Source organism: Ailuropoda melanoleuca, chromosome 18 (assembly GCF_002007445.2).
Source record: "Ailuropoda melanoleuca isolate Jingjing chromosome 18, ASM200744v2, whole genome shotgun sequence".
Classification (NCBI taxonomy): domain Eukaryota; kingdom Metazoa; phylum Chordata; class Mammalia; order Carnivora; family Ursidae; genus Ailuropoda; species Ailuropoda melanoleuca.
In genome coordinates this window covers 12,121,304-12,138,808 of record NC_048235.1, presented here as the reverse complement: position 1 = coordinate 12,138,808, position 17,505 = coordinate 12,121,304, and the positions used below count along the sequence as shown (strand labels likewise).

At 44.1% G+C, this 17,505-nt stretch overlaps 1 protein-coding gene across 3 annotated transcripts in view; it reads right to left on the bottom strand.

The window, feature by feature from the left end:
• The window catches only part of WWC2 (WW and C2 domain containing 2), a 210,090-nt gene that overhangs the window by 42,374 nt on the left and 150,211 nt on the right, over window positions 1–17,505 (bottom strand). For all 3 annotated transcript variants that reach the window (XM_034647701.1, XM_034647702.1, XM_034647703.1), the window contains 7 exons: window positions 15,042–15,131; window positions 13,582–14,201; window positions 10,184–10,313; window positions 9,567–9,647; window positions 9,383–9,469; window positions 5,689–5,881; window positions 3,527–3,691 (listed from right to left, as the gene is read on the bottom strand). In XM_034647701.1, the coding sequence (XP_034503592.1) occupies window positions 3,527–3,691; window positions 5,689–5,881; window positions 9,383–9,469; window positions 9,567–9,647; window positions 10,184–10,313; window positions 13,582–14,201; window positions 15,042–15,131 (1,366 nt within the window). The remainder of the gene's footprint in view (window positions 1–3,526; window positions 3,692–5,688; window positions 5,882–9,382; window positions 9,470–9,566; window positions 9,648–10,183; window positions 10,314–13,581; window positions 14,202–15,041; window positions 15,132–17,505) is intronic.

Below are 17,505 nucleotides of genomic sequence, written 5' to 3'. Positions count from 1 at the left end.
ATTATAACAAAATTGTGAGTAGACGTATAACAAGAGACTGAATTAGTAAACAAAAGTCTCCCCACAAAGTCCAAACCCAGAAGGCTTCCCTGCCGAATTCTACCAAACATTTAACGAAGAATTCATGCCAATTCTTCTCAAACTCTTCCAAAAGACAGATGATGAGGGAATACTTCCTAACTCATTCCCTGAGGCCAAAATTACTCTCATGTCAAAACCAGACAAGGACATCGGGGAAAAAACTATGAATACGGACCAAAAAAGTTCTCAACAAAATACTAGAAAACTGAATCTAATAACACAAAAAGGATTATACACCATGACCAAGTGGGATTTATCCTAGGAATGCGAGGTTGGTTTGACATCTGAAAATCAATAAACCATATAAACAGAATAAAGGATAAAAACCACATGTCATCTCAATAGGTGCAGAAAATCATTGGTTAAAGCCACAGCCTTTACAATAAAACACTTAACAAACTAGGAAACAGATTTCCCTCAACTTGAACAACTACAACAAACCACAGCCGAAATCATACGTAATGGTGAAAAACTGAAAATTTCCCCCTAAGATCACATCCATGACAAGGATATCTGCTCTCATCACTTCTTGCGATATAATGGAAGTTCTAGCCAGGATGGAGGGGCAAGAAAAAGAAATCAAAAGCAATTGGAAAGAAGAAAGAAAAAAGACCAACTCTATTTGCAGAAGATACGATCTTACACATAGGAAATGTTAGGGAATCCACGAAAAAACGATTTGACATAATAAACCTGTTCGGTAAGACTGCAGGATGTAAGACAAGTAGTCAAAAATCAATTGTGCAATGAATACTCTGAAAATGAAATTAAGAAAATAGTACTATTTACAACAGCACCCAAAAGAATAAAATTGACAAAAGAAGTGAATTTTGGGCTCTGAAGATGGTAAAACATTTTTTCAAAGGAGTTAATGAAGACCCAAATAGATGGGAAGATATCCCATATTCATGATCAGAAGACTTACAGCTGCTAAGATGACAATACCCTCCAAATTGATCTCAAGGAAATCTATATAAAAATCCTAGTCGCCTTTTTTTTGCCGAAATTGACAAAATAACTAAAATTCCTATGGAAATGCAAGGGACCCAAATAGCGCAAACCATCTTAAAAAAGAAAAACAAAGCTGGATGACTCACATGTTCTTATTTCAAAATAACTACAAAGCTACAGTCATCACGGTAGTGTGATTTTGGCACAAATACAGACATACAGATTCATAGAACAGAATTTAGAGTTCAGAAATATAAATGATTACACTTACGGTAAACTGACTTTGAGAAAGGGTGCCAAGATAATTCAGTGGGGAAAGACTAGAATAGAATAGTGTTTTCGGCTAATAGTGTTTTCGGCTAAGTGGTACTGGGAACAACTGCATACCCAGCTACAAGAAAATGAGATTGGACCTACTCCTCGTATCACACATAAAGAACAACTCAAATGGACTGGAGATCTGAAAATAATACTAAACTTAAAAACTCTCAGAAGAAAATAAACACAGGAGTTAATCTTTATTATGTTCGGTTGGGCAAAGTCTTCTTAGATATGACACCAACTGCACAAGCAATGTAAGAAAGAAACAATCTGGACTTTTATCAAAATTCTACAATTTTGTACTGCAAACAAAACCATCAAGAAAGTGAAAAGAAACTCATAGAATGAAAGAAAATATCTGCAAGTCATTTATTGGATAAGGGACTTGTATTAAGAATATATGAGGAACTCTTATAACTCAATAATATAATAATAATAAAGAGATAATAATCAAGTAAAATACTAAAGAGATAAGAACCCATTTAAAAGGATTTAAAAGGATTTAAAAGGATTTAAAAGGATTTAAAAGGATTTAAAAGGATCCAAATAGACAGTTCTCAAAAAAAAATTTAAAAATATACTAATGGCCAGTAAGTCCATGAAAATGTGCTCAATATCATTAGTTATTAGGTAATTATAAATCAAAACCACAATGAGATAGCACCTCACACCACACGGCATGGCTAAAATCAAAAAGACAGACCAATGACATGTGGCAAGAGCTGGGATGACAGGAGCCCTCGTACGTTGCTGGTGAGAATGTAAAATGGTACACCCACTGTGGAACACAGCTTGTCAGTTCCTCAGAATGCTAAACCACAGAGCTACCACATGACCCAGCAGGTTCACTCCTAGGTACAAACACCAAAGAGAAATGAAAACGTATGTCCAAACAAACCCTTATACAAATGTTCACAGCAGCAATAGTAGTAATAGTCAAAAAGCAGAAACAGCCCAAATGCCTACCCACTGACGAACAGATAAAAGGTGGTATGTCCATATAGTGGAGTATTATCTGGAAATATAAGGAATGGGCCACTAATACATGCTAGACTATGGATATACCCTGAAAACACGATACTAAGTAAAAGAAGTATTTTTCCATTTATATGAAACGTCCATAGTCAGCAAATTTATAGAGACAGAAAGATGAGTGGTTGCCTCGAGGGAAAGGCCTTCGGGACAATAGGGAGCCACTGGTAATGGGTACAAGGCTTCCTTCTGGGATGACCACAATGTTTGAATACTAGACGATGGTGGCCCAACTCCACGAATACACTAAAAACCACTAACTGTGCCCTTCAGATGGGTGAACTGTAGGCTTTCAGTGGAGGAACTGTGTGGTATGTGAATTACACCACATGAAGCTGTTACAGACATTTACCCACTGTGTGACCATCACATCAGCACTCTCCAGGGTCCAAGTCCTATTTCATCATCCTGTGCGCCTTATAGTGTCGGCCACAAACCGGGGCGTGTGATAGAAGCTTGACCAGCACACCTGCTTCCCTTTCACCACCTACCACGACGTCCACTGTCGTTTCTGGCACACAGGAGATGATCAATAATTATCTGACTTGTGCTTGGTAAACTCTTTCCTCACGGATAACTGAAAATGAACTTGGTAACAATATTCACAGATGCCAAGTCAGTGATGAATGGCCTCCCCAAATGTCCCTCCGGAAATTTTTTGAAGTGCTGAATGTGGATGACTGTTGGTTACAACAAACTTCTTAATAGAAAATATTTATCACTTTATTGATGTAACAAATAGAAACTAAGGCACTCATTAGCCTCAGTAATTGAATAGCTGCGAATGATCCGAGTTCCCAACGTATAAACTGACAGTGGAATCAAAGATGTGAACACAACATAGGAAAGTATAAATTTAAAACAAAAGGTTTTCTGTGGTCATCTAACCTAGCTAAGACTCCACATCAGTTTATTCCGATGGAAGGAAGTGTGAGCAGAAATGAGTGATTCTTTTATAAACTATACTCGAAAAGCAGCTGGAAACTATCTTTCTTTCTGCTTCGTCATTGTTAGGAAGCTGGGAGGAAGGGGTAAGCTTGGGAAGGAAGGGTAGTGAAAGTCAGCAGGAACATGCCGGTACCCCACCATTCCACATTATTTCCTTTAGTCATAATGCCTTTTTACTCCAATCTGGACTCACCAAGTTTCTAGTATGTATTAACGGCTGATTTGGTTGGAATACGGAGTCCTCATTTTCTTCGTCATTCTTTTTGCAAGACATTTGCTTGGAGGGAAGCAGGTTATACCACAGAGTGAAAATCTCGTTGGAAAATGGTAAATCAGCCAGACTGATCTGAGTTCCAGCCTGTGTGAAATGAAGGGGGTGGGGGAGGAAGAAGAGAAAATAAAATGTTTAAATTCATATTTGCTTCCTCTCACATAATTAAGATTATTGGGCAAGTCTGTTTTAGGGTTAAAAAAATGCAATACTCATGACATAAAGCATTGGTGGATTTTTTTTTTTAAACCTGAGGGTGTGACTGAGTAAGAAATAACCCCAAACTAGGGGCGCCTGGGTGGCGCAGTCATTAAGCGCCTGCCTTCAGCTCAGGGCGTGATGCCAGCATTATGGGATCGAGCCCCATGTCAGGCTCCTCCACTATGAGCCTTGCTTCTTCCTCTCCCACTCCCCCTGCTTGTGTTCCCTCTCTCGCTGGCTGTCTCTATCTCTGTTACATAAATAAATAAAATCTTAAAAAAAAAATAATAACCCCAATCTAGAAGCCAACCCTAGGATTATTTTGTGAGATGATATTTTGCTAAAACCTAATGACTAAGCATGCAACTTTTTGTATTTTTTAACAAAAAGTCAAAAAATTAATTAAAAAATTAACGACTAAGCATAAATCATAATGCCTCTTACAATACGCTGTAAGAGTCATTTGATTATTACTCACAAAAACCCATTATCCAGTATAAGATTCAAAAACAAATAAAAACTCTACTGTGGTTCTTGAATTCGAGACCAGATAGCAAAATTTTTCTTTGGATTAGCAGAATGTCAAAAAAAATTTTTACATTCCAGCAAATGACACATATGAGTCAGAATCTAATTAAACTGTGCCATTTTTAAAAAGGCTATTAATTAACATATTTACTAACTTTAAGAAGCTTCTGACACACATATCTATTGTAGTAATCTGAGAGCCTAATGAGTCTGCTATCTGCTTCTTTTTTTATTGTCAGGTAATATTATCAAATTTTTTTTCATATAAAGAAAAGGAAATTCTAATAAGAAATCTATCACCCTGGGGCAACTGGGTGGCTCAGTTGGTTAAGCGACTGCCCTCGGCTCAGGTCATGATCCCAGGGTCCTGGGATTGAGCCCCGTGTCAGGCTCCTTGCTCAGTGGAGAGCCTGCTTCTCCCTCTGCCTGCTACTCTGCCTGCTTGTGTGTGTGCTCTCTCTCTCTCTCTGGGTCAAATAAATAAATAAAATCTTTAAAAAAAAAAAAAAAGAAATCTATCACCCCTGTAAACTCTGTTCATCATGAAGCATGTTTTTGGTTTTCCTACTGTACCAGAGAGAAAAGTTCAACCAGAAACCCTTGCTGTTGTCTGGACACATGGGCACCCCCTCGACGCCTGCATTTGAACACTTTGTGTCACTTCTCTAGTATGTAATGGTTTTCTGGTTATTATGTACAATGGTGTGTTAAACTCACCATTACTTATACGTGAAGCCTCTTTTGTTAGCATTTAAACATCATATTCCTCTAAATAGCAACATTTAGGTCTTCCTAGAAGCTATGATACCATGGCTGGGGAGAATATAATAAAGGGACTGTATACTCAGTCTCCTGCTTAATTTAAACTTAAAACAGTGAATTATGTGTGGGATGTCTTTTGGATATCTGGCTCCATCATTCACTAGCTGTGTGACCCTGGACACATTACCTCGCTTAGCAGTCCTTTATCTAAAATAGGGGTACTCATACCTTTTCCCTGAGACTGTCACGGGGATTCGATGAGATAATGTATACAGAACACCCAGCACAAGACTCAAGTTGGGAATAATAAGCATGCTCCGGAGCGATCATCATGACAGAGGTCCAGGGTAGAATGGGAGATAGATTTTATAGGAAATCACAATTAATAAGCATATTTGAAAGGTCTTGAATAAGAGAATGAAAACCAGAAATCACTGCTTCAGATAAAAAAATGGAACCACCGCTGGCTGTGCCCGAGGTGCTGGGCAGATGTGCGGTGGGATCAGGGCTGGTGAAGCGGCAACAAGAGAGTTCTTCTCAGCAAACCCCAACTGTGGGTCTTCTGTGGGGACGGGAACTCTGAAATGACCTACCAGGCAGTCTTCGCTTCGGTGCTTACTAACAGAGCAAAGATCTACTCTCAGCGTCTTCTGCTGTAAGGCTGTTTGGGAAATGGCCACTCTGAACATATCATTGAATAAGATGGACTCTGTGGCTGGATGGACTTTTGTTCGAAACAGACAGCTAACATCCGTCGAGGAGGGAAGCAGAGCAACCCTAAAATATCTGCAAAGAACAAGAGTAAAATGGATTTCACAGGTACTTCAATTACACCAGATTCACAGCTGTCGTCTGAAATCATCTGCAAAAGAGAGAACCACAGGGGAGCACGGAGTTCATTATCAACCCAGAGCTTTGCTGCCACGATGGGGCCGTCTGCGCTCCGCGGCACCGAGCCTCTGTTCCTCACCCACTCATGCCTATGGCGCCCCTGAGCCTGCCACTCACCACAGGGCTGCGGCGAAGACATGACGGGGAAGAGAACGGGAGGAAAAAACCCGTGGGGCAGATGAATTGAACGTCCCACCTGCCCGGGTACAGCCAATTCCAAAATACAGTTTTCTGAGCCTGGGAAGATGGGATCATGCTTAGCAAGCTTTGTCCCAAAGAATCCTCACCCTCCAGTATTCAGCAAGGGGCGCTGGTGATCATTTCCCGGGAGTGGGATACATGACCCTACTAGTGAGGAACGGTTTTCCAGCATACTGTGAAGCAAACTCACAAACATTATTGTAGAGCATCACAGAAGTTTCAGAAACAACTGTTTTAAGAGGCTTATGCTTTGTAAAATTCAGAGGAAGAGTTACAGAAGAACAGAACTTCTAATATTACTTGCAGGTGATTTTTCTAAGCACACGTTCTATAAGGATTTGCAATTCTTAGAAATGGCACGAGGTATTTTCTTTTAAATCCCAGAAAGAAGGGCGCCTGGGTAGCGCAGTCGTTAGGCGTCACGCCTTCGGCTCTGGGCGTGATCCCGGCGTTCTGGGATCGAGCCCCACATCGGGCTCCTCCGCTGGGAGCCTGCTTCTTCCTCTCCCACGCCCCCTGCTTGTGTTCCCTCTCTCGCTGGTTGTCTATCTCTGTCACATAAATAAATAAATAATCTTAACAACAACAACAACAACAACAACAAAAATCCCAGAAAGAGAACGCCCATTAAATCCCTCCCCCCTAATTCGGGCTGATCTAATTCCGATTCTTTTTTTTTTTTTTTTTTTTAAAGATTTTTTATTTATTTATAAGACAGAGATAGAGACAGCCAGCGAGAGAGGGAACACAAGCAGGGGGAGTGGGAGAGGAAGAAGCAGGCTCATAGCAGAGGAGCCTGACGTGGGGCTCGATCCCATAACGCCGGGATCACGCCCTGAGCCGAAGGCAGACGCCCAACCGCTCTGCCACCCAGGCGCCCCTAATTCCGATTCTAAAAGATATCTTTCTCCAATTAGGAAAACTGTAAATTCACAGGCAGGATGGAGGGACGCCCTATTATTTCTGTATTTTATATCAGAACATAAAATTGGTGATGGAATATGGATAATTACAGAATTATCAAAACATAAAAACTGATTATGGAGATCAGCCTTAGGGGACTAGGGGGCCTTGGGCCGCTGCTGGTAAGGCTGGAGATTCGGCAGAGGAAATCTGTTTTCGAAAACCAGGAGGGGAAGTACATCGCAGAGCTGGAATGGAGGGAAGCAATTTTCTGCTTCTCCAGACCTCAGTTTTCCTCTGTACCAGTGGCTGAACCAGGTCTGTGACTCTGAGATGTTTCCACCTGAAGAACAGTGTGACGTGGTTAAGAGCCAACGGCACCGGGGAAAGAAGGTAGGGGTGCTTTTCCTTTCATTCTGCTGTGGGTGGGGTCTCTCCACACTGGAGTCAGCAGCCACTACAAAAACACCGTGCCTGCTGCCAGCCAGCTGGAACATGAGGTCTGCCTGGTGTAATAACCAGAGAGTAAATTTTGAAGTTGGGGGGGGGGTACTATTTAAAGAGCTTTCATTTTTGGCAGGGTCATTACTTAGACCAAGGCTTTCCTGCAAGGGCTTAAGAACACAGCGCTAGACATGTCAGGAAGGTGCAGACCAGTCGGATGAGTAATTGCCCACGAGCTGGGGGCAGAAGAGCCCGCTGCACGCGCTTCCTGAGGACTGCCATTGGTCCTGAACAGTGCTGGCTGTCACCCTACCTCACTCAGGGGCACTTTGTGACTTCCCGGAGGAAAGTGAGAATGACCGTGATTGGTTTGACAGCGACACAGCTGAGGAGGCCTGCCCTCACAGCACGAGGTTAAAGAAGGTGTGTGCTCTCGAGGACTTCAACAGTTTTCCCTGGATTTGTGGGATGGCTCTCCCTGCTCATAGGTTCAATCCCTGATGGAACGGTCTTCTCCCAGATACACCACACTGAAATGAAAAGGCTGCCGATGCTCCAGCATCTCAGCCTATTTACTGGTAAGGAGAAGTCACAAATAATCATGTCAAGCCAGTCTGCCCCGAATACTACTGACTGGCCGTCCTAATCTCGGTCCCGGGAAACAGGCTCTCTGGGGTGACACAGACATTCCCCAGGAAGCCTTCCCTCCTCTCGTCTCCCTATTTAATGCGGACACCCCTTGCCCCTTGACGCACACCTTGATTTCAGGAGATCTTGCAGCCCACTCCCCTCCTGGAATCCTATTCCACTCCAGCTTTGATGACCGTCAATACACAGACATCCACTGGCTCTAGTCTTCTGTCTACTGAATAATCCCCATGTGGCCTCTATTTTTATTTAGATGCAGTTTCTTTCCTCTGACAATTAGAGTAATCAGATGTGAACTGAAAAGTAAACCCAAAGGGAAAACATCCAAAACTCTTACATTTACTCTATTAAATGTCCTTCTCACTGAGAAATATACTCTATCACTAAGGAAAACATCCACCTGGCTGGGTACAGAGTCTCAGGGGTCACCCCTCAACAGCTCTTTCTTATTCCAAGCCCTTATACTGGCAGACTGAACATATTAAGTGCGGGGCTACACACAGAGATTCTGAATTTGAAGTTAGAGGTGCTAAGTTGAAATCTGGCTTCTTTCTGGTGCTCTCTAGCCATGGACCTTTAAAGAGAGGCCCCGAAAGTCTGACATCAGAGAATGTGAATGGTGGCGAAGATCGCTAGAGATACCTGTCCAGAGAGAGAGTCCCCAAGCAACAGGCTACATAGCATTATGACATCACTTAAAGTGAAGTAACTTTACGAAGTTAATGGTCACAGGGAAGTCAATGCTCGATGCTAAGGAATGATACTCTTACGTACAGCATGATACAGTGTTTGGCAAAGTTGTATTGATAAATGAAATTTAATCACTATGTTTTCATGTAAAAGATCAGAAAATTACTTCAAACCAACAGCAGCCATAATTAGGCAACAATAAATATTTTAATTAAATTAAAAGAATCAGACCCCAACACAGCATAATACAGACTTTCTTGTTGTGAAGGAAGATGAAAAACATCTTGGTTCTTATGCTTAATAATAAATTTTTGAATAGGGATCAAAATCTAATATGCTTTTTGCACATTCTCCTTTTCTTTTCATTTTATCCACTGTGGATTCAGATTTGATCAGCCCTGCTATGTCTTTTCCATCTTCATCCGGATGAACTGCTCAATTACGGCGTACAATTTATCATATGTGAACAATGTTCAGTTCTTCAATTTGTTCTTTGCTAATTTTACTTACACTTTTGAAGTATGAGGTATCAAGAAGGCATGAAGATTTCGGAGTTGTGCTAAAATCACCATGAAACTGGACCTTTTTGCATCATATCTGTCAAAAGAGAAGCTGATGAAACAGGGAAAGAGCACAGGCCACTTGCCCCAGCACCGAGTTCCAGAACTGTCCCCCTCCGTGCGCGCTCCCTCACCTGAGGCCGATCTGCACCTGGGCAGTCTCCACGATGGCGGCATCCCCTTCGCCGTAGGGAATATCTCCAACTTCACTAGGCCTAAGGACGGGGCCACAGGGGGCGGAGGTGAACCATTTATACACAGGGGTACTGACTGTTGATGGGTGCTCTGCCAATTACTGATTCTGAATGAAAACCTGAAGTAACAGGACTCCTCCAGGCCCAGGGGACCTGACCCCAGTGAAAACTCACTCTTTTAGATCTTTCTTCACCTTTTCAAGAGGAGTCTGCCCCTGAGCCATTAGTGGGCAGACTTCGTGATGCCTGACTTTTCTGAGCCTCCCTGGGGTACCCCACACCCGAGATACATTCCAGGCTTTCAGAAATACACATGAGAAGATTCACGTGCCAAACAGGTAGTGGCCAGTAACTCCAACATTCTCATCAAAATGAGGTTTTAAGTCTCCAAGCGGGTCACATGGGATGTGTTTGTTACACTGAAATTTTCAGGCCCACCATTTCTTTAACGCCTACCGCCCTTCCACTGCAAAGACTGGACGCTCACAGGCTAGAGCCCACATACACAGCTAGGAGGAGATACGGTGTAACTGAAAAGCATTCCTGCGAGTCCTTACTGTTTCACGAAAGCTTCGTAGACCCCACTGTCTCCAGCCACAGACTCATCAGACACGGCAGCCGACACGCAGGCGGTCTTCTCCCCGAGCAGGTGGATTACTCGTCTTTTTGGTAATGATTTTTCCACATCTAGGGAGGGGAGAGTGATCACACTAATTAGGATTTATTATTAGGAAAAGTTAAGTATAAAAATACACACATGGTTTGGTTATGAGAAATGCAAAGAATTTGCATCTGAGAATCGAAGATGTTACTACTGAAGTCAACAGATGGGGCCAGTTCAAGGCACCACGTTACAGAGGTCCCTGGGTTGCCAGTTATTTTGGTCATCATTTGAGAAAGAACACGGTTTCCCTCCGTCCTGAAATATTTGAAGGGAAGGGATACATGACATACATTCCCATCCATCTCTTGCCCCTCTCTGTTAGGGATTCACTGCGGTTATCCGCTCGGCGGCAAGGAGCAAGCTGCGTCCCTCAACTATTAAAAGTATTTCTCTAAGAGACAGCATCTTGCTACTCAATGGCAAGAAAGGTTTCCGCCTCTTTTGCTCTCCCCTTCTCTCCACACGCCATATCCTACATCTCCTGTGCCACCATGCTAACAGAAGGTAAAGAAAAAGAAAAGTCTTCGACTTCTAGAATTTCTCACCAGCTAATACCATCAGGAAAAAAACCAACTTTGTGCTACTGTATCTTTAGCACCACTACCACTTAACTTTTATCTCTAACTCATATTCATCACTGCATCCTGCAGTGAGCAAGGAGCATTCATTGAAACCTGCGAGGCCGTGTAATAAGCAGCGAGCCTGCGGAGTTCTTTCATCCTCCAGCGAGTGAGCAGGGATCAGGATTGGTATGCATTTCGCCCCCCTTCTGAGTCGTGACTTTACATCTTGTTAAGATGTTTAAGTTTTAAGACTTCAGATTACAGGATTGATTGCTGCATTTTCCCTTTTATTTCTGGCAGTGGGAATGCTTTTTCCTTGATGATGAAGTGCCTCTCTCCACCCACCCCCCTTTGTGAGGGGTGAAGGTGATGACATGATTTATTGATTACCCCCAGGAATACCCACGGCGGCTGAAATTGACTTTGACAATGACAGAGACTGACTGGAAGGACGTCGTAGTCATTCCAACGTGGTCTCTGTCCTCCAGCGGGGACTGGCGCCGGAGAGCGGGATGTGCATAAAGGAGGTTGACTTTGCCTGCGGAAGACTCCAGAGTGCTGAGGGAGACCAGCGGCGTCTCGACCCTGGGCCACCCGCCGCCACGTGGAGGTCAGACACCCTCGAATGGACTGAGTGCTGGTGATCTGACCTGAAGAGGATTAGTCTTTTCGGTTAAATACATGCTTTTAGTTGTTTTCACACATGGCGCTCAATACTCTTTCCAAATAAAGCTCTCGGATAGCATTCCTTTAGGGTGACTTTTTAACAGCAGCTCTCTAATAACAAGAGGCGTTTGAAAGATAAAAGTTCTAGAATCAAGCTTTGGAGTCACTGGGCTCGGGGCAGACTTCCCAGGCACAGCAGCAGACCCGTGGCAGGAACAAGGCTAGACCCAGGCAAAGAGGCCCAGGGACCCAGGTGGGATCGGGCCCTGGGCGATGCTGGCGCTGGTCTCCCCATTCTCCACAGCAGCCGGCCTCACTAACCAGCCCCTCCAAATTGACTGAACATTGAGAAGGGGTTGCTAGAGAACACTCCAAATACACGAAGAGTGAAAACAGCTTTGACACGTTCAAGATCCTTCAAGTCCGGAGCACGGAAGCACGGCACAGAAAACATTACACTTTCTTCTCTTGCTGCTTCTTTCGTACTTTCATAAATTTCAGTAGTCTGTGGGAGGAACCGGGCTCAGCGCAGTCTGTACTGCTGATCCGCATATGTAGTACTAATTACATGAACTCAGTACTGAGCACCAGGCACAGTTAGAGGCTTTCGCTGTGTGCCGGCATCCATTCTCCAGTACCCCGCGAGGTAGAGACACCATCATTCCCATTTTGCAGATAAGAAACAACAAGGCTGAGAGCCTGCGTAATGTGCTCGTGCTGGCTAGAACCAAGGTAAGGGTTCAGGCTTGCCCAGCTCCAGGGGCAGAGAGCACCACCTGGCCCCACACACGGCACTGCTTCCTGGGGGCAGAAGGGAGGCCCCACCGCTGGTTTCTGCTCGCCTGGAGCCACTAAGCAAATATCACCCCTCTGCTTATTTTCTCTGACGTTGATGGTTTCGTTGACACATCACTTGTAGCTATGGCCTCTTCTGGGTGGTGCCACACAGACCACACAAATGTCTCCTGTGCCCTCCAGGCCGCTGGCAGGCGGGGTTTCAGGCTTCAGTATTGGAAACCATGCACACACGGTGGGTTTGTCTATCTCTTTAAACATCGAAACTGGCCAGTCAGTTAAGACTTAGAATTCTCCAGACCAGAGATACAAAATAAGTAGGCTTCTTAGAGCAGCAGGGAAATACTTCTGAAGAGGCCTGGCCTCTTCTGTGCTGTGGACACACAGCGACGTGCGCAGATCTGAACGGGGCTCCTGGGGACCAGCCCTGGAGCTATTATCTCATATTTCGTTTCAGGCTAGCTCCGAAACAGACCATCATCCTCAGACCACAGCTACCGTCAACTGCCAGCAAGGGTACCACCTTGTTCTCTTTACAACCACATCGAATATACTGAAAGCTTCTGCCTTGCAAAGGGATACAGATATTAAAAAAAAAACAAAAAACAACGAAACGCGCCCTCTGCTTCTGTGTCTGCGTACAAAGGCAGCAGGGAGAGCTCCATGGGCTACATGCTTTCCTGGGCTGCAACTTATACGGCGGCCAGAAGATGGCAGGATAACACTACTACATAGGAAACGGCTTCTCCAGACTCACTTCAGGCAGAATGGGAGAGGCTGGCATGAAACAAAAATTGTATTTATATAGAATTCCCTGAGCAATCTAAACATTGAACCCTGGTACTAATTAGCTGGTATGCTAATTGCCTTGGTTTTAATCTGTTTTAGGCCAACTTTTAAAAGAAAGCCCTCTTCTTTCGCCTTGCTATTTCAGAGCCCAAGTCTATGTGGAGAATGAAGTATGGTCACAAGATATGTCCCCAGTCAGCTGCCACTGTACAGAGGGTTTCTGGACAACAGGACAGACACTTCATGATTAAATCTATGAAGCAGCGAAGGCAGTTTTTATCTGATAAAGAAAAAAGCATGCAGTCCAGGTGTATCAATAAAAACTCCTTCTCAAATGAAGGCAAAATGAATAAGCAGTGCGGGGCGGGGCGGGGGGGGGGAGCACAATTGGTCTCTGTGGAAAAAGTAGCCCTCCCACCATTCTTCTTAAAATAATGAAGAGGGAGGAGCTGAAAACGGGTTTTCGGTTTTCGCTCACCTGTAGTTCCTTCATACAGAGGCTCCCGGGCACATTCGCCGAGGTCTTTATCCTCTGAGAGAGACTGGGACACTCCTCCTGAATGAGAATCCAGCAAGATCTGACTTTCGCTGAGGCTGATGTCTGCAAAATGGCTACTCAATTCACAGTCTTCGAAGTCGGCAGTGAACCGATGGAGAGGGACATCGTGAGCAGACATGGGGAACGTGCCTTCTAGAACCAAGGGAGAGCCGGGAGGGGACAAGGAGGAGAGGGAGGACCGTGAGGACAGGGACGTCACAGACTTGGGGGCCTCAGTCCGGGGGGGAGTGTGGCCCGTGGCTGCGGCTGCCGCCCCACAGGGACCGCTCTGGCCGGGCTGGCCGGGGGACTTGACCACTTCGTTTTCATGGATGGTGGTGATGGGTCCAGAAGGAACGTAGCCGCCTTTCTCCTGCAGAAGGAGGTCCAGTTTGCACTGATAATCCGCGTCTACCTGGTCGCTCTGACTGGTGTAGTAGAGCTCTCCGGAACTGAGCGAGCTGAGCGAGCCTCTGCTGGAAGTGTTCAGAGACCCCCGGCTGGAGGCCAGGGAGCCCAGGCTGCTCCCGGACGACATGGACAGGGTGCTGGCCGAGAGGCTGAGAGGAGAAGAGCACTCGCTGTGAAAACTGGTATGATACAGAAAACCCGAGTGCCGTGCCCGCTGCCTCCTCTGGACCCCGAAGGGAAGGAACCCAGGGGCGTCAAACAGCACGATGACTGGGGGTGGGAGGGTGGGGCGGGACCTGCTATTACGACACCACCTATTGACTGTCATGTTGACTCATGAACACTTTCAACCTGCCTCTCTCTACACAGCAATTCTATTCTGACTAAAGATCGAGTCCCTTTTGCAAAAACAAAAACGAAAAAAGTGATGAATACCTATTGATCGATCTACCCGCACAGATACCCAGCAGCAAGTACACGATCTAACAATATGGGAGGGGAAATAGCGTCAACAGTACAGAGTGTCAGTGCAGTTACTACGGCTAAAGAATAAAGCTTTTAATTTTGAGAGACAGCAAACGCAAGCTTATGAAGACAAAGAGGTCTCACACAGGCCCCGTCTCCCTCAGGGTGTGCAACTGAAGGAGTGGACACATAGCTAACTATTTTAAGGCAAATCTTTCCTCCTCCTCCCTTTTTAAAAGAAAGGGTGATCTGGAGAAATGTGTCATTTCCTATGTGTTCATAGCTAAAATATATAAACTATATTTTCTTACCAAAATATCTTCCGCCGATGACCTTGGGGTTCGTGGAAAAAAAAAAATCTATGCAACTTTAAATTCGATCATCCAAGTTTTAATTGTATGAGCATAACTATTTTATTTACTTTTAAATAGTTGAAAATAAAGAGAAAAGTAATCCAGGATGCAGCAAAACACGACTGAATGCAGTCAAGAAAAACCTCTCCCTCAAGAACCAAGCAGGCTTACCTTTTGAGTTGTGAATGCAAATAAGTAGTTAATTTAGTAGCTTCTTCAAGTTTCTGTAGGAGCTCTTTCCTTTGCTCTTCCAATTTCAATCTAGAAAAAAGAAATAAATCAATTTATTTCCACGTAATTACAAAAAAGCACAGAAACTGAAGGAAAAGATTATTATACAAACATTACGTACCATGAGGGGGAAACCCAAATGAATGGACAGGAGGGAAAACAGAACCGCCACCAAGCAGCAAAGCGGGCTCAACTGCATAGCCACACTAAGCGAAGAGGGAGATCTATCCCGAAACAACGTTACTGAGAATTTTAAAAATTTCCGTATTCTAAAATTTTTTTAAATGGGTTTAAAAAAACAAAACCAAACCCTTGTGCTCTCATGAGGTAGGGAAAGACAGCGAGGAGGAAAACCACAAGCCACTGACAAAGATTACAGAATCCTTCTACAGGCCTGGGATTTGGGCTTAAGTTACTAAAACACCTGACAGGAGTAACAGAGAACCGTGAAAGACCGTCCCAAGCGCTGGAATTGACAAGGACTCTTCCAATCTGATTTTCAGTGACAAAAATTCCAATCTTACTTTGATGAGAATTTTAGCAATTAAGAAACAAATTAGTCCATATTGCCAGTGTGAGCTCATTTGGGCTTAACGGTTTCAACAAGGAAAAAACACAAAAGTGATTTCCCTCCCTACTATATAGCACATCTCATTGCCCGCACCGATTATCGTGAAATTTCATCCACATTCAACCAACCAAGTTTTTAAAGAAATTTTGAGTATTGGGGAACTGTGTATATGAGTAAGTCATTAAAAAATGTATCAAGCCTACGGTCTCTGTCCTCTGAAGGTCTTTAGACATCCCTGGAATGAGGCCGTCCAGAGTGGTCAAGGACTGCAGAGTGGGACCCAGAAAACCACTGTGGTTTCTGATGGATTTGCTGCTATTAAACGTGTGTCCTTAAACAAGTCACTCAGTCAAGGGTCCCAGCTTTCTCATCTGCAAATCGGCGATTAAAATCCTACTGTGTCTGTCTGCTAAAGCTGTTAAAGGGATCAAATGGAGTGATGTACACGAGAGTGCTCTGCAGACATCAAAACAAACCTTCCCTGTGCGAAGCCTCAGCATGCCTTACAAGGTGGGGAGAGAAAAATTAGCTATTTTTCTTTGGAGAAAAATAAAATTTCCCTAATTTCTAACCTCTTTGAAATGTATGTTTTAGGCAGTAAGGAAACATGCCCATATTTTATTTATAGCTATCTATCCTTTGATGTGTCACCAACACGTTTTCATTATATGTTAAAATAAAAAAAGCACTTCTTGTCATTTTGTTTAGGACTTCAAAGCCTGATAAATTCTTAATTCCCAGCTTTCAAAGGTGTATTTTGAAAAGGAGTACAGTCCCTATTTTTTTAATCTCTTAAATATAAACAAAAACTCAACATGGAAAAAATTAATACAATTTAGATTAACTTAATTAGAAGGCAAAGGTCTGGAGAAAGCCCCCAAATCTACTAAAATCCATGTCTTCTGAAACAGGGGAAACATTTTTGAAGTAAGTTTTAACACTAAATACTGCACAAACAAATGAAGGCTTTTCTGGTGTATTAAGGAGGCTTCAGTATGGCATTAGTGTGTTTCATGCTGACATTAAAAATCCAAAGCCTTCCCCCCGTCTCAGTCACAAGCGATGGACCCCATTCTGTCCTCCTCCAGCCGATTGCTAGGGCCCTTTTATGGCTTCAAACTGCTGAGACCGGCTTCTTCGTGTTCTTGTCTGCTTGCTCCCCAATTACGTCCTAAGCGCCTGGAAGGCAAGCACCAGCTCCTTCTCCCTCTTCTGCCCAGGCTGCCTGAAAAGCCTGAAGCCCCTCCCAGCACTCCCTCGTGGCTGGTGGCCATGTCTCTAGATAGCCCCTTTACTGGGAGAAAAATAATGAAGACACTCAGGAGCCCTTCCGGTGGGGTGGCCGTCTTCGGGCAAGCACCCCATTCCCATCTCTGACGGAATCACGGAAGCCAGAAGTCTTCCCTGGAAGCCAGAAGTCTTCCCCAGATTCCAGGTGTCCTTTGTATGAAGCATCCTCCCCAACTTTCTCTGGACCAGGGATTAGAAGAAATTGCTCAGGTTATCAGCCCCTTCAAGAGGGTGCACCCCCATCTCTCCAAGCCGTTTTCCACGGTGAGAAAGGATCTTCTCAACCTGGCCCCTAGAAGATTCCTCTTCTGCTGGTTTTACTGATCCATGCTATCCATTCCTCTGCTCTTTGCAAGACAAGGGCAGCGCCTTCACACTGTCCTCTCTCTGCCCTTGTGCCCTGAGAGAGAGAAGCACCTGCCTGGTTTCTCCTAATGAAGACCACCCAGAACTTTCCACCTAGGGAAAATGTCATGTCATCTATAGAAGTAAGAAGGTCCTTTTCTATTAAAAAATAAATGACACTCATACCCCCAACCTACT